Source organism: Diospyros lotus, chromosome 1, assembly GCF_014633365.1.
Source record: "Diospyros lotus cultivar Yz01 chromosome 1, ASM1463336v1, whole genome shotgun sequence".
Lineage (NCBI taxonomy): Eukaryota > Viridiplantae > Streptophyta > Magnoliopsida > Ericales > Ebenaceae > Diospyros > Diospyros lotus.
The window spans coordinates 37,853,990-37,879,865 of record NC_068338.1 but is presented as its reverse complement, the minus strand read 5'-3'; the positions used below and the strand labels follow the sequence as shown (position 1 = coordinate 37,879,865).

At 36.9% G+C, this 25,876-nt stretch overlaps 3 protein-coding genes across 4 annotated transcripts; 1 reads left to right on the top strand and 2 right to left on the bottom strand.

Annotated features, from left to right (window-relative positions):
* Positions 1 to 1,350: 1,350 nt before the first annotated feature.
* Positions 1,351 to 6,364, top strand: LOC127800607 (BTB/POZ domain-containing protein NPY1). Its single transcript, XM_052335321.1, has 4 exons — positions 1,351 to 2,239; positions 3,791 to 3,860; positions 4,171 to 5,352; positions 5,494 to 6,364. The coding sequence occupies exons 1-4, from the start codon at positions 2,175 to 2,177 to the stop codon at positions 6,031 to 6,033; spliced, it is 1,857 nt and encodes a 618-aa protein (XP_052191281.1). The 5' UTR covers positions 1,351 to 2,174; the 3' UTR covers positions 6,034 to 6,364.
* A 564-nt stretch (positions 6,365 to 6,928) lies between these two features.
* LOC127800592 (DNA-directed RNA polymerases IV and V subunit 2-like) lies at positions 6,929 to 20,419 on the bottom strand. Of its 2 annotated transcripts, none has more exons than XM_052335301.1 (8): positions 20,167 to 20,419; positions 18,600 to 19,166; positions 17,440 to 17,652; positions 11,716 to 12,599; positions 10,387 to 10,678; positions 8,307 to 9,257; positions 7,728 to 7,999; positions 6,929 to 7,623 (listed from the first exon to the last, which is right to left on the bottom strand). In XM_052335301.1, exons 2-8 carry the CDS (start codon positions 19,143 to 19,145, stop codon positions 7,122 to 7,124), a joined length of 3,660 nt encoding a protein of 1,219 aa, XP_052191261.1. In that variant the 5' UTR covers positions 19,146 to 19,166; positions 20,167 to 20,419; the 3' UTR covers positions 6,929 to 7,121. The 2 variants fall into 2 exon arrangements, with proteins under 2 accessions (XP_052191261.1, XP_052191270.1); XM_052335310.1 differs by lacking the exon at positions 20,167 to 20,419 and adding an exon at positions 19,941 to 20,155.
* Positions 20,420 to 22,742: 2,323 nt separating this feature from the next.
* On the bottom strand, positions 22,743 to 25,876 carry LOC127797827 (chorismate mutase 2). Its single transcript, XM_052330985.1, has 5 exons — positions 25,464 to 25,876; positions 24,499 to 24,585; positions 24,258 to 24,401; positions 24,078 to 24,170; positions 22,743 to 23,121 (listed from the first exon to the last, which is right to left on the bottom strand). The coding sequence occupies exons 1-5, from the start codon at positions 25,794 to 25,796 to the stop codon at positions 22,870 to 22,872; spliced, it is 909 nt and encodes a 302-aa protein (XP_052186945.1). The 5' UTR covers positions 25,797 to 25,876; the 3' UTR covers positions 22,743 to 22,869.

The following is a 25,876-nucleotide window of genomic DNA, read 5'->3' as shown; positions in this document are numbered from 1 at the left end:
AAAAAAGGTGGATCTAATTAAATAAATTAAAGAAATTTGGGAGTTTTGCATGCACGTTTTAGGTCCATCCGTTGGAAAAGGGAAATTAGCTAGCTAGCTAGCTATGCTAGGCCAGGCCATGCCGTGCCGTGCCGTGGCCATGCCATCATAACTCAATCATCATTTTACAAAATGATCATAAAATTTCATGCTAAAATCAATTTAAATTATTTAACAAAATGAAAGCCCAATTATTATTATTATAAACACAACCCATTCATTAAATGGGGGGTTAGTAGTATACAAAAAGGGTTATTATTATATCCATCCAACAAATTAAAATGATATTTTTTTTTATTCAGATACTTATTCCATTTGATTGGATTGGATTGGATGAGAGGGGGGGGGTTTCCTTCTCCTTTTGGGAATGTAGGGGGGACCATAGGGCCCAACTTTATGCCAAATTTCGCTTTTAGCAATTTAAGAATGAATGGAATGGTGGGGCTGTTCCTGTTGTTTGGCTCTCACACTACACACCCCCACAGATTGCTCTCTCCAGGTTTTACGTTCTTAAAAAAGCTTCCTCCCAAATCCCTTCATCATCATCATCATACTCTATTATTATTATTATTAATGCTTTAGATATTTTATTATTATCTTCTTGTGGCTGGCTGGCCATGGATTGCTGGGCTTCCCTCTTTAACATTAAACTAAGTTTGTTTTTGGATATATTGTAAGTTCATTATTATAAAATAATAGCATAATTATATATAATGATGAGATGGGAACATTTATTTTATTTGACTGGGTGGGGTTGGAACTTGGGTTGGGTTGGGTTGGGAATTTCAAATTTTCAATTCGTGGATGCAACCACATGGGAATAATGGTGAAAGGAGAAAGAAGAAGTTAATAAAAATATCATCCTCTCTGCAACTTAAGTGTGTCGGATTCAGATAATATGTTGGATTGTCAGGACTCGATCGGGAGATTGATCTGATCTGATCTGATCTGCCTCGACGAATCACAACCGTTCGTGTTTCCCATGGCCTTCTCGATGATGATCACTATGGCTCACGGATCGTCCCGTATCATTAAATGAAATGGGTCCTGTTGGCATCCATAAAATGACGTTATATTACGTTACGTGACGTACGTGGATTATGAAAAAACATGCTTTTATATTTCCAATCACCTCCAGTTCGATCGAGCATCTATCTATCTATATATATATATTAGAGAGATAATTGAGGTATCATAAAATGGGTCAGTTTGATTTTGGTGGTATTGGTGGATCCTTAGCAAGAAATTTTGGATGAAAGGGTATCGCATTCGAACCAAGTCTTTAGATTTTTGTGTCGTGGATGTGAGTTGCGTGTACCGTTTGGGTAGAGAGAAAAAAAAAAAGGAGGAGGAAAGAAAAGAAAAGGATAGAAAGGAATTCGGAATTGCAATGGCAAGTCTTTAAGAAGAGGAGAAAGGGAATTGCGACTTGCGAATTGCAGAGGAAATCCGTTGGGGGGGGGAGAAAGTCAAAAGCAAGGGATAAGACCAAACGGATCGCCGACAAAGGGGAAAAGCGAGAATAAAGGGAATCAAGAGGGGCAAAATGGTCCTTGGTAGGGTGGCGTGCATTAACGGCATAAAGCTTCCTTCAAAAGGCCTCCTCCTCTCAGTCCTCTATGTAAATCTGCACAGTCCCCTACTGTGTCTGTGTTGCGCTTCTACTCTCTCTCTCTCTGTCTGTATATATATATATATATATGCTTTCTCTCACTCTAAAAGGAGACAACTTGAGCAGAGAGGGAGGGACAGTCAGGGATTATCATTCACCAGGGTACGTGTATCTTCAGAGGAAAGAGAAAGGAACGAAGAGAGAAGAGAGGGAAAAAGGGTCTCGAGATTTGCACCTCTCACGAGAAAGAGAGAGAGAGAGATCTTGGGGGATCAGAGATTGTTTTAAGCAAAGGCGGCGACGAAATTAAGGGTCTTAGGGTGTTGTTAGCTATGGCATCATCAATGTCATCATAAATGTGGGATTGAATTCCCACCGCTCTGTTTAGCCCCATGTGTTAGATGCCCTCTCCTTCTTCTTCTTCTTCTTCTTCTTCTCTGTTTCTTTCTTTCTTCGTTGCATTGTGGGCTGCAGCTTTTCTCTTCTTTCTAGTGGGGTTTCCGCGTTTGTTTTTGGGAGGAACATGAAGTTTATGAAATTGGGGTCCAAGCCTGATGCCTTCGTAGCCGATGGCAATTCTATAATAAGGTCAGTGGATTTTTGTAGCTGTCCTTGAATTTTCTTTTACTCTATTTGTTCTTTTCTTTTGCACCTTGATTCTATCAGGGAAGTGGGTTTCCATTTTGCTGTTTTGTTCTTCAAAAATCTGGTTTGCTTCCTCGCCTCTTTTCTGCATTTATGTATGGAAATGTGTATTATTTGCTTGGACAAAACTTTCATGTTTGGTCTTGGGATGATATTTGTTATATGTAGATGGAATGGACATATATATTAGTTTAAGAATCTTTTCTTGCTTGGTCTTACTTTGATCTTTGTTCTGTAAAAATCCTTTTTTTTTTCACTCTCATTAATGCATATATATCATCCCAAGCCTCCTTTCAGAATATGGGTTTTTTTTTTTCTTATGTTAATTTAGCCTGAAAGTGGTAAAATTTTGTCAAACTGTGCTTAATTTGTAGCTTGTTTATCCATTCGGTGATTATATTGTTTCCCTCTAATAATATAATTATATCTTTTCTTGGGTTGAATGAGGCACTCATTAGGTGGTCCAGATGTTGAACTGTACTGATTTTGATGAGTTTGTGGTCCAATTGTAGAAAAGTCATATGTGATGGGCCTCATGCCAAGCCCTTTCAGTATGAGAAATATACAACTGTTACCATAATGAATAGCATTCACTCTTCCCCTTATTATTGTACTCTGTTGCATCCAATTTTGGGCCTAAATGGACTGGTAAGAGTCAAGTTTGTAGGACATATTATGGTTTATAAGTCAATTGACTACGAATTACTTGCTTCAATCATTTATATTTTTTGTCTGGCGGTCCCCATCTGTTATCGAGGTTTTCAGTCTTGCATTTATATCCACAAATTCAAACGCCAGTCTGGAACAGGTTTCACATGATTGTTTAATTTATATATCGAGCAATTGATATCTGTCTCTGTTGGTTAACCCATCTCAATTGGGTGCAGCAACCGTGTGGGGTTTGAAACACTAGGGTGGTACTACTGTAGGAGACGAAGTAGCGCAAGAAGATATGCTGTGATATTAATACAGAGTTGAACTCCCCAAGGAGGGGTGTTGAACCTTCCTTCCGTTTTTGCTTCCTAGCTAAAGTCTATGCTTTTATCACATGGCAGTTCAGTTTACATCGTTTGGGCCTTTTTTTTTTTTTTTCTTTTATGTTGAATTTGCACCATTTAATGGATTTTTTCTACTGGTATAAAACATTAAAACTTGGCCATAAAAGGTTATTGAAGGTAGCTTTCATGGTGCTAGGCTTAATCCATCATTATCTTGAGCACTTGATGATGACATGGTTACCAGCATCAGTCTTAGGGTCTTACTGACTCTGAACTAGAACTTTTGCAAATCCCTTCATTGGATGGTTTATGAATGCATGGTTGTTTTTAGTTCTCTGTATGTTGTACAACTTCAGTATTTTAACAAGTTGCAGACAAATGACTATAACTGAATAATGTATGATGTTAAGCAGTGATACCATTATATAATCATATTTATTATCAAAAAGCATGTAAATTTCAGCGATCCCATTACAGGAGCTTTTATTTCATGCAGGTATGTGTCATCTGAACTGGCAACAGATGTTATCATACATGTAGGTGCAGTAGAGTTTTGCCTTCACAAGGTATGTTCTTGTTGTTGCAGGTTTTTATGAGGTGAACTGAGCCATATGATTGATCGATCTCCTTTTCTTTTCCTTGCTCTGCTTAGATGTTGTAATACGCTCTATTTAGCTTAGAACTTGTCTGAATTTATTGAAATCTTCATGGCTGAATAAATTAGGCGTAGGTGGATTGTGGACTTTGCTGATTTTACATCGACTCAGAAATGAATAACTTGGTCTCAGATTTTTTAATGTTAGGATGAAATTTCAGTAGTGACAAACCAACCAATAAACGTGTTTGGTGACATTCCAATCTAATGTTTGCCTGCAGTTCCCTCTCTTATCCAAAAGCAACCGCTTACAGAAACTTGTACAGAAAGCTAATGAGGAAAGCTCTGATGAAATCCATTTGGCTGACTTTCCTGGTGGGCCAAAAGCCTTTGAAATTTGCGCCAAATTCTGCTATGGAGTGACCGTCACTCTCAATGCGTATAATGTTGTGGCTGCCCGTTGTGCAGCTGAATACCTTGAGATGACTGAGGATGTTGAGCGGGGAAACCTGGTTTTCAAAATTGAGGTATTTCTTAGTTCTAGTGTTTTCCGCAGCTGGAAAGACTCAATTATTGTTCTTCAAACTACCAAGTCTCTTCTGCCATGGTCTGAAGATCTGAAGATAGTTGGGAGATGTATGGATTCCATTGCATCTAAAACTTCTGTGGATCCATCGAAAATCAATTGGTCTTACACTTATAATCGGAAGTTACTGATCTTGGAGAAAAATGTTGACCATGTGGTGAAATTCCAGGAAAAAGTTGACTCTGTTCCAAAGGATTGGTGGGTCGAAGATATATGTGAATTGGATATTGACCTCTACAAGCGCGTTATGGTTGCCATAAGATCAAAGGGAAGAATGGATGGGAACGTGACGGTGGAAGCGGTAAAGACGTATGCAATGAGATGGTTGCCAGACTCTGTCGATGCTCGACCTTTTGAAGGTGGTCATAACAGGAGGAACAGATATTTGGTCGAGACATTAATTTACTTGTTGCCATCTGACATAGGACTGCATTGTTCCTGTAGTTTCTTGCTCAAATTATTGAAGTTTTCCATTCTGGTGGGAGCAGATGATACACTGACGGAAGATTTGATAAAGAGGATAAGCTTGAAGTTGGATGAGGCCTCCATAAACGATCTATTAATCCCGGCAAGGCCCCCGCAAACTACTAAATACGATGTTGAGCTTGTGCAGTCTCTTATAAGCCAATTTGTGCTCCGTGAGAAACGTCTCTGGGATTTGGATATTTCTGAGAGGACTAACGAGTTCACCGATGATTTAATCTTAGGACACGGGGCCTTGCTAAACATTGGTAAACTCGTCGATGGGTATCTTGACAAAATTGCTTCCGATCCAAATCTCACTCTCTCCACTTTCATTCTCTTGTCACTGTCCATTCCGGATTCAGCTAGACCAGTTCATGATGGATTGTACAAGGCTATCGACACCTATCTGAAGGTACGTAAGGCATTTTGGAAGTGTTTCATAGGTGTTATATTTGTTGTACCTATTTTGTTTCAATACTCTGCATTTCGATTTTATCTCTCAATTTCATTCTTTCATCTTTTCTAATAGTACTGACCAGATGATTCTGTTCAGGAGCATCCAAACTTGTCAAAAGCCGAAAGAAAGAAGATTTGCGGGCTGATGGACGTCAAGAAGTTGACGATGGATGCATCGATGCACGCAACGCAGAACGAGCTCCTTCCACTCCGGGTTGTAGTCCAAGTCCTCTTCTTCGAGCAGGTTAGAGCAGGAGCCGGGGCTCAAGCCGTCCACCACCCCCGCGACCAATCACATTCGGTGACGACAACCGAGGAAGACTGGGAGAAAACGGTTCAAGAAGAGGGCAAATCCCTTCAGGAACAGATGAGTGAAATGCAGATAACGAAGAAGACCAAAACTGGCAAGTTGGTGAAGAAAGGCAGCACAAACAGAAGAAGTGGCATTCAGTTGCTGCCATCTAAGTCGAGGAGGATCTTCAGCAAGCTATGGATGGCGGGCGGCAAAGGGCGCGAGCGCAGGGAGAACAGGAGCTCGGAGACGTCTGGCAGTTCGCAGAGCCCGACATCGATGGTTCCTGTGGAGACCAAGTCGTCTGGTTCGTCGTCAAGGGGGAGGCGGCATTCGATCTCATGAACTGCTGGTAATGTTAAGTATTAGCTTGGTTCAAGACAGGGGACAGGAGGAGGAGGAGGAGTAGATTCAGAGCCTCTGAAAATGTAAAAAGTTGCAGTTAGTAAAAGTGGTCGAGGTTTTTGTAATCAGTTTTATGGGTGTCTTTTTTTTTTTTTTTTTTTTTTTCTTTTTGGGGGTACATTTTCGTCTTTCTCTATTGTACCGTTCGATCATGCATGCATATACACACATATATGTTGATATCGGTTAGTGCTCTAGAACTAGAAGCCTTGGTCGTTTCACTTGTGGCAGGCAGGAAGATGGAAGAAAACCCAGACTTGAGACGAGATGAAATTTATAAGATAAGAAGAAAATTTGTTCATCCATTAAAGCTAACATGTTCATCAACAACATGGTAAGGAAAAGCTCAGTCCTTTGCCAAAAAGAAAATATTACTTCACATACGCAATTAAGGGCCATAAAGAGGCCCCAACACCAAGAATTTGCTTTTTTAAGAGATAAATTAACGGATAAACTCGGTTCTTCTGATTTTTATTCTTCCCATGAGTTATTTTTAATTATTATGGATTTAAATTACAAAAAAAATAAAATAATTCATAGAAACCTAAAATACCAAGATATTTAACTATAGAAACCTAATAGGGGCAATTGACTTTGGCCAAGAAAAAAAGGTAAATTACAAGGATCTTTAAATGCTACAAATTAAAACAGAGTCTTGAGTCAAGAAAGCCAAAACCTCGAAGGGTGATCCTTAAATAAGATCTCACCAATAAGCTCATGCAGACAGAAACAGGTAAGCAAGGCCTAACAATTAATCCATCGTGACAGAGAGATCATAAAAGAATCAACGTTAGGCAGTTGGAATGGCAAGCAATAATCACGGAAAACACCAATAAACAGAGAACATATCTAGGTTAACTGTTCATTCACTGGTCTGGAGGGCAACATATAGAGATGGTCTGGCTTCCCCCTCATGGTTCACACTGATATTACCAAAAGCTATAAAACATTCAGCGGCTGGTATATATACAAAAATATTTGACCTGCATCATCAAAACAAGGTAACACAAACTAAGGTGCTAGGTTGCTCAGCCAAGCTCAGTTTCAAACTTAAGAGATATGCCCATGCTGAAAAGCTCCTGGCACAACAACTTGGCTCCATAGGGCACATTCACCCTAACAATCTCTTCAGCAGATTCACAGAACCGACAATATGGACCCCTAATCTTCTTCCCACCAGGCACGGCCCGTTGTATGACATTTGCTATGTTCTTGCATTTGCGGCATATATGCATCTGGGAGGAGTCGCTGAGCGTGAATAGTCGTTCATGTAGATTGGCTGAGGCACCGTGGGCTATGAGACAGTCGCGTTCCATTTCACCAAATTTGATCCCACCAAACCGCTTCCTGTCTGCCACGGGCTGTCTGGTGAGCGGATGAACTGGGCCAGTATTGCGGAATTTCACTTTGTCTTCAGCCATATGGGTCAGACGCTGGTAGAAGGTCGGGCCCATAAATATGAGAGAATGAATCATCTCACCAGTTCGGCCATTGTAAACTCGCTCATTTCCCCACCTTGAGAATCCAGCCCTGCCATTTATGCGTGTAAAATATGCCAATTAGGGCCACACCATATATAGTAACAAATTTAAATGATAAATTGTAAAACAATGGTACAATTATGATATCGCTACCTATGAAGCTGATCTGTTATGGCATCAACAGAAAGAGTGGAGAAAGGAGTTGCGTATCTTTGGGATCCACCACAAGCAATCCCCTTACCCAAAGCAGCCTCTAGCAATTGACCCGGGGTCTGCCTCGAAGGAAATGCATGCGGGTTTATGACAATATCTGGAACAATCCCTTGAACTGTGAATGGAAAATTCTCTTGAGCTTCCAGATAGCCCAGAACACCCTTCTGCCCATGCATGCTTGAGAACTTGTCCCCAAGACATGGCATGCGAACCTGCAACAAACAGCCAAAAAGTTCAATTGATTATATAACGAAATGAATTTTACTGAAAATAAATGTCTCGTGGAGGAAAGACAAGACCACAGTAACCTGTCAATAGTATATTTTGCCCACAGCCAAAAGATAACAAATAAAATTACAAGCATTCAGCCAAAAGCTTTAAGATGTTACATGTATATATACTCAACTTTGCATCATCTAACTTGTTCTCCACAAACACAGGTTATGTATAAAAAGTACATCCAACTATAGTGAATAAATTCATAGAGAAATTCAACTGCAACAATATAGGTGACATTACCTGTCTCAAAGATACCACACCAAAGTTTTTTCCATCATCATTTGCAGATAGTATGACTTTCTGAACCATACCCCTTTCAGTGTGCTTCAATTTTATACTATGGTCAGCCCCCGACTCTGCACATCTCCCAATGATAATATCACCATTCTGCAAGTTTGCACCAATCCAAGGAAAACCATCATCATCAAGGCTATCAACCCGTCCGATTCTGCTTTGTATTTTTCCAAAATTTACAGAGTCCTCAGACTTGGGCTTCTTCCCTGTAGCATCTTTGTTATCGACCTCAGCTTTATAACTTCTGATGTGTTCTGATCGAAACATACCACGCTCCAAAGAAGCCCGATTCATTACCAGAGAATCCTCCTGATTGTAGCCCAGGTGAACATTAACTGCCACAATAGCACATTGACCATTGAAGTACTCGGGCTTTGGCAGTATTCCATTATGACCTAGCGGATATCCTGGCTTCCCCAGACTATCAGATAGCATTGTCCGAAAAAGTGGCCTTTGGGGGTAGTATAGCTGATGACAATTAGTATCTACTCTGATATTTGGGTTGGTTGAGGAAAAGCCAATAGCCTGTTGAGAATGCTTCTCAGACTGGTAGAGGACCCTCCTTGCATGGTCATGATTTGCAAAAGGGATAATTCCACAGCTCAAACCTAATAAAAATGACATGTCAAGTTCACAATGCGTGTACCCAACAGGTGCATTGCCCTCTTTTTCTCTCAAGAGGTATTGAATTCCCCAAGCAGTCCGGCAATCTTCTTCTTCTTCAGTCCCAATAAGCTCAATTACTCCATTATCCAGAAGAGACTGGAAGCTGAAATCTCCTCCTTTCAGATATTTTATCTTTCTTAAATTCTCAACAACTAGTAGAGGACGTAAAATCCTTCCAGGATCTGAAAATATGCGCACTTCTCTTTGCTGCTCATCTCTTTTGATCTCAACCTACAAGAGAACAAAAACTAGAGAGCTTCAGACAACAATACAAATTCAATCATACTACATGCCAGAGCAAAACCCCAGAGCAAACATGATTTTCACTTCCATAGAATATTTCCCCCCAAAGTAACTTACTTAGAACATACAAGGGAAAGTAATCAACGATGCTTCAAAATGGTTAGCAAAAAAGGTTTTTTTGTTTGGAACCTTCGTGAATTATCAGAGAGATACAACTTCCATTAGAACATGATTGACCATGTTAAAAAATAAACTGCACAAGTAGGACATCTAAGACCAGATCAAATGTTTAATTAACTTCAACCTAACTGAGGAATTACATAGTTTGTCATCTTCCAGACTGAAGAGAGTCCCAAAATCCTGCCCTACCAAGCTTGTGATAGATCATACAATAATAACAACATACCAAGCCTTTATCCCGGTATTTGGGGCCAGCTCTTGTGACAGATAAAACAATAACAGAAAATAGAAAAAAACCGCAAGTTTGATTTTTTAAACCATAGGTCTTATTTTGAAGTTCTAACGTGAATGTAGAACTAATGCAAACTGTTAACCAAAATGCCATACATGCAATGAGTTGGGTCATAGTTAGTATTACAATTGATATTAAGTCATTAACTATTACACATAATAATTCAAACAGGATTTAATCTTCATTACATGCAATCCTCCAACTATTTCCTTCTTTCTTCTTTTTGCAGAGGAAAAGTCCAAGTGGACAATTCTCCGACTCTTTTCCGATCCAATATCTAACTCAACTCCAGAAGAAGCCTAACAAAGCAGAAAGGGAGATTTTTCTAAATTAGTTAGAAGTTCAAACAGGACTGTGCCCTCAGCAGGTGCATGTTAACTCAATTCTTTCTAATTCCCCTTTCACCCCTCCTTGCATTTTAATGTTAAAAAAACAGGGAGGGCCAAAAGGGAATTGCACCCCATCAGGCCACCTAATCAGACAATCTGAGAGGAAAAAATATCATTTTCTTTTCCTGAAATATTAGCTTTAGGCCCAAGTCAAATTTGTAAGGTAGGTAGGTCTGTCAAACAGACAAAAAGCAACAAAAGTTGCACATATATTTGAGTACAAAAGTTGTTGCTAATCATAGAAAGAGGTATTAACCTGGGGTGCCAATTCCTTCTGGCGCCGCTTGTTTCGCAGCTCTACAACAAATGAAACAGAATTTTCACATACTCCAACCCAATCCCCATCAAGGAAAACTTTGTGCTTTCCAGAAAGCAAAGTTGAAGTATCATCAACCAGTTTCTCCATCCCGCATTCAAGCAAGTTGTCGAGAGAAGGTTGCTCAATCTTGGCGCTAACAAGACCTGTGACAGCTAAATTTTTCACAAGCCCACAATTTTCACCATCCGGGGTAGAGAGAAAGCAAATCTTTCCCCAGTGGGAAGGGTGTCTGCATCAAACACATTCTATAGGCATTAGCTTATTACCATCATTGTCAGACATCTCAAACCCCTAATTATCCATGACTTGACCTTCTCAGGAATTAGGATACATGCAGAGGAGAATAAATGTTGTAACTTCAATGGTCTGATGCAAAGAAATATAGAGCACAGAAATTAATATAAAAATTTTAAAGAGGTAGACTGAGAAACATTAAACTCATCTGGCTTAACAAGGAACAGGCACATCACTTTTTCCAAACAACCAATTCATCAGTTGTATATTGCAAACTAATTTTGGACAGAATGGAAGACATACACTAGTCTGATGCATTTATCTCTGTGTTTCTATAAGTAGACATACTAGAATATGAAATACAATAAAAAAGGAGCTAGCCAGATGCGCCAGTAATACTCATAACTGAAAGAAAAAGGCAAGAAAATTCCAAAAGTGATTCTCTAACAGAATTATAGAATAGTTTGTTATCTAACCATGCTGTATCAATGTGCCAAAAATCCTAAACAACCAAACATGCACTAAGTTTTTTATTCACTGGCTAACAGGAACCCAACTTTAAATTCTCCCTCATGCTGCTTTAGATTCATAATAACATTATCTGGAATGACTAGAAAAGAAAAGAAAATGAGTATCAAGTGAAAAATGTTTTTTCCCATTTCGTGCAAGGGAGTTGAGTTATCAAATTAGCTCAGTTCACTGCAAATGCTTGCATGCTTAATGCATACAAATTCTTTTTACCAGCTCTGCAAGAGTGAAGGAAGAAAGTCTCAATAATAAAGAACAGAATGGATTAGCTACTCTTGGACTTTTCTTAAAACAAACAAGAAGCAAAGGAATCTGCCAGAATTGCCAAAAGCCTACCAACAAGACACAAACCAAACAGATCTACAATGTTCCTAATGCTCTAAGGTACAATCTGGCCATAAAAATGTAGTGACATCATTACTTTCTGAGGAACATGCTATGATAAAGCTAAGATAAGAGCATTCAAGATATGAGGATAACCAAAGCTAGGTTCAAACTTCTTACGGGTATCTGGCATCTCCAACTTTCCCTGTGTATAGAACCTGCTGGCGTGTTTTCCTCATATCAGCTATTGTCTGCAATGGATTTGTCCGCCTAAGTGTTGCTACTATACCGGAGATCCTCTCCATCCTCTTGTAAGGATGTGTCCATGCTCCAGTTGAGAATGCCCTTGAAAGACCATTAGTTATAATTGATGCATCCAGATAGTGCTCAATTGGATGCAGGTTGCGATCTCCATAAAGATCTCTCTGCATAGCCTTCACCATACGCCTCTCAGCATGTTTGACATGAACTCTCAGCTCTCGCTCAAGCAGCTCACCAGCAAGTTCCAACCTCTTGTTTCTGAAATCATCCCTGTTATCTATTTTTCTACGCCCAGTATAGGCCTGCAAGAGACATTTGACCATGTAGGCAAGAAAGCGAGCCTTTTGTTTGAAGCCACTAAGATTTGGGAACAAATATTTGCTAAAACAATCTTCGATTGATTCTTCAGGTGGATATCTGCATTTCTTTATAAGCTTCTCAACATGACTAAGAGCTTTGCCACCTCTACGGAAACCCTCACATGTACTGTCAGCATCATGAATTGATGCAGTAAGTACATTAACAATGGCAGAATCTTTCGTATCACAGTCAATCAAATTAACCACTTCCTTATCAGATGATACACCAAGGGCAAAAAATAAAATCCAGATTGGAATCTCTGTTACAGAGAAATACACAGTAAGGATTTTGACCCCTCCTCTAACCTGTTCACTTCTAGAAGCTTCTACTAGCTTTATATACACTCTTTTTCTTTTAGTAACTTCACGATATGCTACCGTCCAAGCTGGATTATTAGACACCCAAAGTCTTTTTAAGCAAATTTGCTCCTGTGCAATGAATATCTGCAGTAAACAGAACAAGGAAATCACCACTAAAGCATACCTGACAAATCAAAATCTTAACCATATTTATATGGTGAACAACAAACATCTAATAACTGGATATGAAGATTTGCTCTCATTTTTATGGTTTCACTTCATCTATGTGCATGTATATTTAAAAAGGTCCTTGTTAGGGTGTTTGGGAAATTCTATCTTCATCAACTAGGGCAATCATTGCAAGTCCTACAAATCCAAAATACATGGAGAAAATGAATGGGACAAGAATGCTTAGGAACTCCAAAAAAAAACAAGTAAACATATACAACCAATAATCTAATTCAAATCACTACGGTTGCAGACTATTCAAGTCATGTTCAACAAGCATAACAAGAATGATACATCACTATAGCTCTCTTCAAAGCAATACTGAAGTGGAGAGAAGCAGGTAGCAACTTGATAATCTTTCTTTTCGATACCCAGACCAAAAGCCCATAATGAACATAAATGCCCCTTGCTTAACTATGAAAATGCTGATGAAACATACACCAACACAATGGCATATCATGAGTAGAACACCAAATGCCCCTTGCTTAGGTTTTTAATTAACACAAGAACTGACAAGAAAGGCATGACCATAGAGGTTATGCACCTTTCACATTCTTTCTTATACCAACCCCAATAAAAACTGCCTTTTAACATAATTAAGCCATACAAAAATGATTGATATAGTTCAGAACTAAAGTTGCAGTTCACTAAAATTTACAGAAAAGAAGTGTGGTGGCTTTACATTACAGCATTGCAACCAACTAAGAATGAAAAAGTAGCATGTAGCTACTAGCAATCTGTCACATGATGGCCAAACCCATATTTTTGCCCCCCTATACTTTCACATTTTTTTGTGTGGCTATCCAAACTTTTCGTTGTTTTGATTATACCCTTGAACCTGCATTTTTTAATCAATTTAACCCTTATACTTTGATATTTTTCTCGTGTAACAACCTGAACTTTTTGTTGTTTCGATTACACCCTTGTATCTGCATTTTCGAATCAAGTTAACCTATGTATTTTGATGTGTAAAAAAAAAAGTAAAGTGAGATGAGATGAGTCAATTTAACCTCCATTTTTTTATATGTCAAAATATAAGGGTTAAATTGACTGAAAAATGCAGATACAAACATGTAATCAAAACAACAAAAAAATTGGATTGCCACACGAAAAAAAGGTCAAAGTACAAGAGTTAAATTGACTTGAAAATGCAAGTGCAAGAGTATAATTGAAACAACAAAAAGTTCAAGTAGCCATACCAAAAAAAAAAAAATGTAAAAGTACAAGGGTAAAAATATGGATTTGGCCATCACATGATAGATAGTGGTCAGCAACCTATGCAAATGTAGCATATAGCTTTCAACACACAATGCTTCGCCAAAACAATAAGCAAATAGAAAAATGCCTCTTGAGGCAACATGCATCTGAAAACCTCCCTAAATCACCAAATACCCTCAAAATCAAGAACAGCATAAAACATAAGCAACAGCAAAATCAATTACAATTGCTAGTGACTAGGAGAAAACAGCATGGTTTATGCACCAATTTTTTCTTTCTTTCTTCTTTTAGAAAAGAAAGAATATATATAAATATATAATGAACCACCTTAAGATGCACCCTGTTCAAAAGAACTTGACAATCATTTTTTGCAACAGATGCTCATGGGAAGAATCTTAATTTAGATAATCAGGATCAGGAATGGGAAAAAATACCCTGATTACTGTTAGTTGACGACTGAGAGAAGCAGAAAGAGTGTTGCTTACTTTTGAGGGAAGAATAAGCTGGTTAAATATAACAGCAGGTTTCCAGCAGAGCATTCTTCAGTCAGATGAAAAGGACACCTCCAAGGATTCCTAGAGGCTTCTTTTCACCTAGAAATCTCCATCTAGACAGATGTGAAATAAGGCAGTTGGGTGTGTGTGTGTGTGGGGGGGGGGGGGGGGGGGGGGGGAAGGCAAAGGAGGGATGTCACATTAGAAAGGGTCAGGAAGGGCAGTCTTTTCTTCCTCTTTTTTGGTTAGATTAAAGAATATAAACAAAGGGATGCCATAAACTAGAAAGAACAGAGACTCTATTTTGGGTTCTGTAAGCATATGCAACATGTATCAGTTAACAGATACTCAGCAGAAAATAGGGGATATTTTTGCCAAACATACCAAATGAAATGTCCTAATCTTTTACTGTGGCTTTCATATATGGACACATTTAGGCTACACGTGATGGACACGTATGTCTATGGGTTGGAAAAGTAACATGCATGCTCGAGAACACAATATGGCTTATAGTAAACTAAATGATTCCCTGAGCAAAATACATTAATTTTTTTATAAATAATAGAAACACAAAATTGAGCCTAATTACAACTCCTACAAAATAGTTACTTTCATTTTGTTCTTCCTTTCACATGCTACATAAGGTTTCTGCTTAGTGAAATTAAGGTTTGAAATTGTTGTTGGTATTGTTGAAATGTTGAATAACATTATATTAACTCTATTATGGATTTAATCATATTTGAATTAATGGTGGTACCTTATGAATACTTCCAAATATTATCGTTATTCTTAATGATATTTTTATATTAGATTGGTGGTACTTTTTGAATAATTTTAGTGTTTCTTGGTTATTATACATATATATATATACACAAACAAAAACTATACAAATAATATTTTTCTGTATTTTTGCCATTTCCACTTTTTTCTTTTTCTTTTCAAATCATTGTATCCCATGTTAATTTTGTCTGTATCCATTTTATATATGTATCATATCCATGATTCTTAGTGCAGGATTTATATATAGGACATAAATTAATCTTCCAGTTACCTTTTAAAAAAATGAGATATAAATGGTTTATAATATCTGAAAAACTAACATTTTACTGCTCCATTTCCTCACAATTCTGAAGGGGGAAGGTCTAAATGTGGGCCTACTCTCTCTTCCTAACCTCTCCATTCACTCTCATTCCCCTCCTAAAAGCTACTCAAACAAATGAACATAAACTTTTCTGAATTAAAAGCCCTCAATTCAAACAGTATTAGCTTATCCAGGTGTATAGGGGTTTTGGCATATGATGCAACCATGAGTTGGACTCGCTCTAGGTGCCAATTAGTTGAGGTTTTGTGCAAAATCATATTTCCATTTTTTTTATTCAAATAAATAAGTAGAATCTATATTTCAAGAAAATTTTACATCATCTTTGCAAATATTTGACCAATTTCTATCACAACTAAATTTTGTCTTTGTTCAAGTCATCAACATCAAATCCAATACTGAAATATTTATAAGAAGTTTTGACAAATTCGCATACACAATAAGTTGAAGGTCTAAATATTTATAAGAAGGTTAAAATGATCGACCTACAAAATGAGCCTATGGCAGCCCATTTTTACCATAGCTTATAGCAACTTGCAAACTAATGCAATTACCTGAACATAATTTCATTAGAACATTAATAGAAAAATTCTTTCTAGCCTCAGAACAGATACTAATGCATCACTAAATGGATAGTTATTCTGGTCTACCAAACAGGCAAATTTAATATCAGAGAACAAAATTTTGAAGGGGGGATTGGTTCAGTGGACAAAAGTATAATAACATCATAATGGATAGTTATTTTTGTACTATTAGGGTACCCAAAAAATGGGAATAATGATTACCAGGACTAAAGATGTAAGCAGGGATAAAAAATAGAAACAAAGATAGAGATGCATAGAGGGGTGAGATGAAGTTTTTTGTCCTTCTCTGTACTACCTTGTCATACTAATATTACTTCTTTACAATTTTATTTATATCTGTAAGAAAAATATTCAGAGATAACTTCCAGAATAAATCACTCACATTATATAAGTGCTGTACAAGACAAATGTAAACCATCAGATTTTCCAAAATTAACCCCCAAATGTCCAGGAGAGGTAAAGTAAAAAGTATAAGCAGGGTATATTATTTGATGGATTAGATATGCAAAAGTCACCTATATTCTTATTAGCTGATATTTTTATGCAGAGACTTTACCAAGAATCTGATTTACCAGCTTAAAAATGGGAACTTCAGTGCAAAATTTTAATAGAGTATTTTACAGGGCTGTTTTTAAGTATTTATTCTTTTCTTGGATTATACTACAAACCATTGTCTAGTGACATCTAGTCCCAAAATAACCCCAAGCTTGTAAGGTTGACCAAGCACCTCATTTTATGCAATATAAAGCTGTCTCTTTTTTCTACAAGTACCACGAAAAGCCCCTTTAACACACCAAAACAATTATTAATATTTGGTTGTTCTTGTTAAAGAGATGACAAAGAGTGAATCATATAATATATATATATACATATATATATATATAAAGAGTGATACCAACCACTGCACAAATTTGAAACCCAGTTATTTGAACTTTTCTTTGCACGGTATTTGAAGATACTTTCCCACCTAATTGATCATGAAAATCCTCTCCCATACCCACATCACAAAGCTCTCAGATACTAGTTTATCATTGGCAGATCAGGATTAATGAGACAGCATAAAAAGAGGTAGCACTGCTTGCACTTCTATTCTCATAATTATAACTTCCAATGAGGTGGAAATTTTAAATCAGAATTATCACTGGAATGTTCCAGCATTGTGGAACCTTCCAAACAATGAATCCTGCTGGTTAACATCAGAGATTAGCACATTACTACACATGCAATTATGTGATATTAATCTTCTTGACTCAACAAACACTTGAACCTGCCAATAAACCAACAAAATAATCTGAAAGAACTGAAAATAAACCGTAATGGTCGTAAGCAATATACTGGAAGGAAAAGTACAGATCTCTCACCTTCTCAGCGCCCTTGATTAAGAAATAGCCTCCATGGTCAAAGTCACAATCACCTTTCTCAACCCCATTCATCCAGCACAAGTCAGACTTAACCATTACTGGAATGCGGCCAATAATAACTTCCCTATTATCTTCCCCTAGAACCTCCTTCTCAACATACTGCTCTTTGCCTGTTTTAAATTTGTCACTTCTAACAAGCTTCTGAGTATATACCTGGAACACATTTCATGTAAAAATTAAACCAGGGACAAAGGGAATGAAAGGTACAATATAGTACTTCTGATCACAGCATCACATAAAAGGAATCCATCTAGATGGCAAAGGGTTGCGGTTCACTCCTTATTTCTTAACTAAAACAGAAAAGGCTGATTGATCTTGCATCCTGTTGTGAATGAAGAAATTGCAAAGTAAAAGGGAACAGAAAAAAAAAAAAAAAAAAGACAAGGACAATCATAATTCATAAACTAATTCAGTGCATTGTTCAGTTTGGGATTTTCCTATAAATCTCTCCATAGATTACTAGAAGCATGAAAATAAAGAAAAGGATATAAAACAAGAAATCAATTACAAGAATATGAAGGTACAGCACAGTTGTATTTGCAAGGATCCATCTAAATTTGATTGCAGAAGAACAAGTAGATGAAGACCAGAAGTCAACATAACCCTTTACAGAAGGGACCTTGAGTAAGTAAAAAAACTAAAAACAGAATTATATGGTCTTTCTGAATTAAAACGATAGCCCATTTGCAAATGTAGGAAGCTCTGTCTCCAAAAAGATCTACTGGTTCCAAATCATTATTCTCAATAACAGTGACTATTCAGGACAAGCCACTTTGTCATAAAATAAGTTCCCAAGTACTAGCAGAGCACTTGCATGTCATCCTGTCAATAATGATATTGACAATTTGCATCATTTTACCATTTTAAATTATCAGAGAACCATGAAGTTCCTGATAACTATCACTAAACACAACTTCTATATGTTATATAAATCCAAACTGCAAAATGAACGGCATTCAATACCTCAAATGTGACATCTAGGAAACTTCATTGATTGTTGGCGAAGCCAAAACAACAACAAGAATCAGTTTTTTTTTTATTAACCCATTTCAAGTGCTACGCATGAAATAGGTTAGAAGCAAAGTCAAATTTTTACTCACCTGATAATCAATCTGAAGTTTCATCCGAGATGAATATGTCATATTCTGAAGGCGAGCATGTCTGGGCAACAAATTCAGGAACTCTTTGCCACTATCAGCTGCAAACTTATCCCCCGTCCAAAACCTTGGCTGCTCAAGAGTGACCTTCCCAAACTTCACTGAAGCATGCCTCCATTCATTATCCCGCTTCTTTGATGGATCATATCCAGAGTCCACAATTATCTCACCGATGGAATCAAATACATTCTGTATTCCACTTTTGATGAAATCATTGTAAGAGTTAATCTGGTGACTAATTAGTCCATATTGTTCAAAAAATGACATTGAAGCCTTCCTACATAAATTTTTCAGAGTAGCTTCTCCAATGTCTTGTAATGCCACCAAGTCCCTGAAATCATCATCATCAAAACCAACATGGATGTCCCCATTTGATAACTTCACACCCAAACTGCTTGTTTCTGGTTCTTCAAAAAGATCATCTATGTCCATATCTGCCACCCCATTCAATTTCTTCTCCTCGTTAGCACTTTCTTCATGGTTTTCCATGGCATCCGACACAACCAATATCTGTAATGGAACAATTACATTATAAACCACCAATATGGTCAAACAATTATTAGCAAACAAACTTAAAATCCAAACTCCAGAAGGAAGTTGAGTTACAATTCCAAGTGTACTTCTCAGACTTATAGCTCCAAAATGCTAACAAAATCAAACTTAAATCACATACTATTTAGAAATTATGGTTAATATATTTTTCTTCTTTATTCGCTTCATTTTTACATATTTTTTGGTTTGCCATACAGGAGATTTAGCAGTAACATGGTGACTAAGATTAATCAACTGTGACCTCCACAATCAGGTATTGTTCCAAGACCAATAATAGTGTCAAGATTTATTCATAATCCAGATATTCTTACTCAGACATCTGAGAAGAGAAGCTTCAATGCAAGAAATGTGAAAATCAACTCTTGAGTCTTGTCAATTGATCCCTTTATCCCAATGCTAACAAAATATTTTAACAAATATTTCAGTAATTTAGTATCCTCGGACAGTTCCAGAAATAACCTAAACCCTAAACTACATCCAAAAACCATCATGCAATACGGTTTAAGAGTATTTTGAAATTTTTCCTTTTATGAAAAGCACCATTTGGAAATTGGAAATGTAGTAATTTAAGTCCCCATGTCACATCGAATTGAAGAACAGACCCAAATGGCCAAATATGTAAAGATATAAAAAGGACTTATATCATACTTCAATTAAATGATTCTACACAAAAGTGAGGTACAGGTTAAGGGAATCCGTTGAACATTCTTCTCGATAATCAACAGAAATTACCCAAATTAGAAGCCAACAAAGTTATCTGTGTAAGCCTCCGGTGTGTGCGTCCGAATGCATGCGCGAAAAAGAGGGACAGAAAGAGAGAATCAAAGTAGGCTTTCTAAAGCAAACATTTTCACCGGAAGTACACACGATCTCTGATGGGCATTCCAGAGAATGCGCACTGCAGGTAGATATATGTGTATATATAGGAATAGCGAGAGAGAGAGAGAGAGAGAGTTACATTGAATCACAAAGTGTGGGATTTTTTCGGGCGTCAATGTCGCAGGAGGAATTCTAGGGTTTTGACTGTCCTTACAGGAAGGGGGTCGGGAGAAGGAGATTCGCCGAACAAGGCAAGGAAAGAGAGCAATGCTTTCAACATGTCCGTCCTATCGGCTCTCTCTCTCTCTGTCTCTCGAAACCCACAGCCCCTGGACAGCAGTCCCTTCAGTCACCACTGTGGAGCTTCTTTCCTTTCCCCACATTTCAATGGCTTATTTATGATTTTTCTCTTAATACGTTACACTTTAAACATCCACATCCCTCCCAATAAGATTTTTTTGTTTCTTTTGGTGCGACCACATAGCATACGTCCAATGATTTAATTAAGAATATATTAATATTAATTTTATAGATTGCGAGTTCGATTCTCACTCTATGCAAGAACTAAATGCTCAATTTGTAATTTACCTCTTCTAACTTAATTAAAGACATAACCACACAACAAGAATAATCATTCCAAATTCTTTCTTTTGACACCTAATTCTAATTGTGTCAATAATTAGATGGAACATCATTTTCTTTTTACATCTACTATTATTATTATTATTATTATTATTATTATGTATTGTGTGCTATATCATAAGACAAGCTAGGCTAAGCTAAGGGTAATAACATTTTAATAATAATTTCAACAAATAACTTCCATTAAAATATAAATAATTTCTCATAACTTCCTACATATATAAATGATTTATCATTAAATTATAACTAATTTCTAATTACTATATTTTAAAAATCTGTTGAAATTAAAAAAACATATATATAATTCATTAGATGATTTTTTAATCAGGAGATGTCTCATTCTAAATTGGCCAAATCATGTGAGTTTTTGTGCAATTTACTTTTACGTATAAACTCAAAATATATATAAACGTATTTTTTATTTTCTAAAAATATAATTCATTAGCAATGCAAATTTTGTAAAGTGAAAAATGTGAACTTAATTTCTCTAGAATGTAAAGACAATTATTTGTAATTAAACTAAACTGTCACCTTATAATTTATACTTATTTTTTAATAAAAAATCAAGAAAGAAAACACTCGTATCCTTAACAAGTCTCACCCTTAGATTTCATAGAAGTTTAAGCCCAACTATTGTTAGCCATTTTAGGGGCAATATTAATTATTTTTAGCACCACCTATTTTGTCACATGTTTAAGGATAACTACATGCTCATAATTTAGATAAAAGGAATAAATTATCCCAAATATTATGTAGGTGAGGTCATTTGTTAAAAAATAATACGAAATCTATTTTTATAAAAGTCTCCCTGTGTTTATCTTTCCTATTCAAAATGTGTTGACAAAAACCATGTTAATTAAACTCAAGTTTTAGTTAAGTTTAATCAATATCTACTAATCTCTCTAATAAAAAAAAAAGAAGATCATATGGGAGAATAGAATCGAAGTGGGTGGCAGTGGCACCATAAAGAAGAAAATCCACTAAAATCATAACATAGGGTGTGATTTATGGCTAGTGGGTTGATGGGAATCTGTGGATTCTCTTCGATTCATTATTTCATTTATGGCTAAAGATTTGATCAAATGGTTGCTTTCTTTTTGAAGACTGAACCCACCCTGTACATGGCAGAGAGAAAGGCCTTCGTCTCAGCTCTTTAAATATTGAATTCATAAGAGCTTGAGCAGCTAGGGTTTAAATTGGTCCCAATTTCTAGCGTTGCCCGTTGGCTTGGATTAAAGATTTAATTGATATAAGGTCTGATCAATTGCATCCTTCCTCGATTGTACGTTTGCTTTATCTTGTGGAGTCGTGATGATGTTCTGTACCAATGGCGGGGGTGATGACACATTTTAGGGTAAATTATTAAAAAATATTGAATTTGTAGTTTTTCAACTAATTTTTATTTACTTTTTTAACACTATATCATATCGAATTTTGTGCTTAATTTTAATTTTATAACAAAATTTCAAGTTTTTCATTATATATTAAATTTTCTCTTAAATTGCTTTTAAATCTTTTTGGACATACACGTGGTTTATTCTTTTTCTTCAAACACTTTTTCTTAAATTAAGTAATTTTAATTAAATTATGTGCCAAAAAAAAAAAAAGTGAGTGAGAAACAAACGCAGGTACAAATTGAAGTGGTATAAAAAATCTTAACAAACCTGAAGCAAAATAATAAGTTATGGGCACCATCCAAACTCAAGTTTGAGAGATTTGGACTTGATGAGTTTGATTTGAATCTAAATTTAAATGACATAGATCTAATGAATGTCGTTTAGAACTAAACAAGTCTAGTTCAAACTGAAAATCACTAGAAGTTCATAAATAATAACTTCTAACCTTCAACCCAATATGACTTATTTTTTTCTACTGCACCGGCCGAAGGCATTGGTTTTTCCATCTCTCTCTAGATTCGCGGCTTTAAGTCAACTTTCTACTCTTAAGGAGGGAAAAAAAAAAAGAATAGAATTGGTAAGTGGGTACTTCCATTTCAATCCACATTTCATAAACTGGATCAAAGCTCCAACTCTAATTGCCACATGAAGCAGTAGCTGAAGGCACATGGCTAACTTTTGAAGAAAAAGCATAGCTCTATTGCTCCAAGAATCAAGAATCACAAGACTTATTGTGTGTTAAAATTACAGCAATGACTTGTAGAATAATTTTAATCACCTGATCAATTTTCTGTGAACAGGTTCTAATCAAGTCTGCGGAGAAGGTACTCCACTTGAACATGCTTGGTGAGAGGCATCACCCATTCTCCATAGAGGCGCGAAACCACAGAGGGTTCGACCGTATATTTTCCCTTCTCGTCAGCCTCGCATTTCTTCTCTTCGTTTTCATCGAGGCACAGCTCATTCCCAAACACCATGGCTTTCTTTTCCACTCTTCTCTTCACCCCTTCTTCAACGCTCTTGAATGTCAACAGGTTCATCAAGGCATCCCTATCCTGCAAGAAGGAAGTCACATATAAACTCACAACATAGTAGAGGATAATCTTATTCATATCATGGCCAAGAAAAAAGGAAGCTCCACATGAAGTTGGATGGATTATTACTCATATCTTCAAAGCTATTATCATGTCATAATCCAGGTAGAGAGCTACTGCAGTATGTTGTGTTGGAAGTCAGTTCCTTGAGACATGTCCTAAGTTTAATGAAGGACAGAACATGTGTCTTAGAGTACTCTTTCATGGATTACGCACTTGAAGGCAATTGCCACGTTTATGTTCAATGAAACATTTCTATGCCGAGATATTGAAACAAGGGGAAAAAACACTCCTAAACACCACTGACCCTTCACCAGAGCTTCCAGTTTTCAGTTTTTAATTTTTTGCATTTAGTTTACATTTTCATTTAAAAAATTAACACGCTGTGTACCAACTATGTTTTGAGGCTGTGGGAGTTACTAGTGAGTGGCGACTACTGGTGGACTGGGGGGAGAGGAAGAAAATGAAAATGAAAATGAAATGAAAACTGAGAAAATACTTTCTATTCTGATTTCAAGATGATGAAAACCAAAAATGAAAGCCCTGCCAAATATGCCCTAGCGTTTATTTATTTCTTACAAATCAATCAATTGTATACATAACATTATTCATTAATTTGTAATGCCCAAATATGTAAAGACACACCATCTTCACCTATCAATTCTCTGCCAGAAAAAAAGGAAAGAGGAGGAAAGATAAAAGACTAATGGTGAAGTGAAGTGTCAATGTTCCAAGCTTCGGGGTGTGCAATAATTTTGGCCCAAAAAGAAGATAAGACTTTCTTTTGTTTGTTTAGTGCAGTGCGACTAGAGAAGCCACTGTAACAGAGTAGCCTATATTAATTTTCTTCTATTTTACTAGTGATATACAACAAGCCAAACAGCAGTAATCTATAAGTTTATATTGCATAGCAGTACCTGAGCCTGGATTGCCGGTCTGTACTCACCGGGTGCTTCCAAGAATTTTACCTCAGCGACAAATTTCCCATAATGAATCCTTCTAGAGAGGGCCTACAGATAACCATTTCATATTCATAGTTAAAACAAACAAACCATTTATGCCAATTAGCCAAGAAGATCAGTATTTTACTTTTTTACCTGCAAACACTGGAGATCACTAGCTGCAGTCGGTACATAGTTACCGTCATCCCCTTTGGAAACAAACAGTGGAAGTAACTTGTTGAAGAACACATCCCATATGTCCTTATTTATGTTAATGGACGCCCCTGCAGGATGCAAAATCTATCGGCCACTATTAGTAGTGAAAGAAATAGGATCTTTGAGGAACATGAAAATGTACATGGGGAAGATAAAGCTAAAGTTTTTGGTGAATGCTTACTTGAGGATAATCACGCGGTGGCACCAGCAAAGGCGGTAAATGATCCGGGAAGAAGGGGGTTTCTTCTGGGCTTTCATATCTACCAATCTGTAACATACTGAGACATGAATTCTGTAGAATTCAAAAGTTTGGGCATAACAAAATTTGCAGTTTGACATCACATGTTGTAATTCAAGTATCAAGAACATAACATGGTTAGGAGTCTATTCCTGCACCCTCCATTCAGATTGTCCACAATTTAAGAACGTTTGAACCCATAATTACACATGAAGAGTTACATATTTATGGTGGAAGATGATGCTCTTAGTGATGCTACAAGCAGTTCAGTTTTTTATCGAGACAGATATCCTAACTATAACAAAAAAATATGGCTATAGAAAGAGAAAGGAATAAAGAAGAAAAGTCCACAACTGCCATCGGGGCAGAGTTTGAAAATCACTCTCCAAACAACCAAAAAGTTGGGAAAAGGAAGACGAAGAATGGGGTAACATTTTCCTTTATTAACAAGAAAGATATATATATATATATATAATAAAGGTCTTGCAGTGGCGGGCCATTTCTGAGTTGTCTTCTCCGTTAAATTAGCTAAATTTGTATTCTGAAACCGTGAAACGTGCAATTGAGTCATTGGGCAAACAATGTAAAAGCAAGGTAACATCAAAGATGTTTCAGTTTTAATTTAATCATTTAAGAGAATATAAGCTCATATCTCTATCTCTGTCAATTGAAATAAAATATTAATAATCTCATTCACACAACAAGATACCAACAAAAATAACGGACATTTTCCAGGAAACAAACACACACACACACACACGCGAGAAGAAATAAACATAAAATAAAAAAAAAAGGACAAAGAAAGCGATTTCTCAATTAATCTGGAAGTCCAAAAACCAGAGAATTGCAGGAATTTTTGCAGTTTAAATAAAAAAAAAAAAAAAGAAAAAGAAAATAACAGCACGGACCTTGGCTTGAATAGCTTCGGACTCCTTAACGAAGAACTCCGCCATGGAGCAGGCAAGGCCGCCGGCGCCGGAGGCCTGGTCGTAGAGGGCAGGGTTGGAGGGGTACTTGGCCCGCTCAATGAGGGAGAAAATGATGGTATCTTCCTGGCGAATTAGAGAGTTTCTCACCGATTCCAGCGTCAAGTTGGATGAACCCGAAGGCCGAGAGTCGGAACCGCCGTTGCTGTCAGCAGCCCCCGCCGTAGAAGCCATGGAAAGGAATGCGCAGAGCTCGAGACAGAGAGAGAAGAGAGAGGGAAGCGGAGAGATGGAGAGAGGGAGGGAATGAATCATTCATGTGTATGGTCCGGTGAAGGTGGAAATCGACAAGACATTGGAGTCAATTTTTTGACATCGATTCGTCAGAGTATTAT

What these genes read in the sequence shown, in the direction of transcription:
- LOC127800607 (XM_052335321.1), top strand. Translation starts at nt 2,175, where the DNA reads ATGAAGTTTATGAAATTGGGGTCCAAGCCTGATGCCTTCGTAGCCGAT. An exon ending in GATGGCAATTCTATAATAAG is followed by an intron (nt 2,240 to 3,790) that starts GTCAGTGGATTT and finishes TATTTCATGCAG; the next exon opens with GTATGTGTCATCTGAACTGG. An exon ending in CTATCGACACCTATCTGAAG is followed by an intron (nt 5,353 to 5,493) that starts GTACGTAAGGCA and finishes GATTCTGTTCAG; the next exon opens with GAGCATCCAAACTTGTCAAA.
- LOC127800592 (XM_052335301.1), bottom strand. Translation starts at nt 19,145, where the DNA reads ATGGAAAACCATGAAGAAAGTGCTAACGAGGAGAAGAAATTGAATGGG. An exon ending in AACTTCAGATTGATTATCAG is followed by an intron (nt 17,653 to 18,599) that starts GTGAGTAAAAAT and finishes AATGTGTTCCAG; the next exon opens with GTATATACTCAGAAGCTTGT. An exon ending in TAATCAAGGGCGCTGAGAAG is followed by an intron (nt 12,600 to 17,439) that starts GTGAGAGATCTG and finishes TGTTTACTGCAG; the next exon opens with ATATTCATTGCACAGGAGCA.
- LOC127797827 (XM_052330985.1), bottom strand. Translation starts at nt 25,796, where the DNA reads ATGATTCATTCCCTCCCTCTCTCCATCTCTCCGCTTCCCTCTCTCTTC. An exon ending in CCGAAGCTATTCAAGCCAAG is followed by an intron (nt 24,586 to 25,463) that starts GTCCGTGCTGTT and finishes AGTATGTTACAG; the next exon opens with ATTGGTAGATATGAAAGCCC. An exon ending in GACCGGCAATCCAGGCTCAG is followed by an intron (nt 23,122 to 24,077) that starts GTACTGCTATGC and finishes TCCTTCTTGCAG; the next exon opens with GATAGGGATGCCTTGATGAA.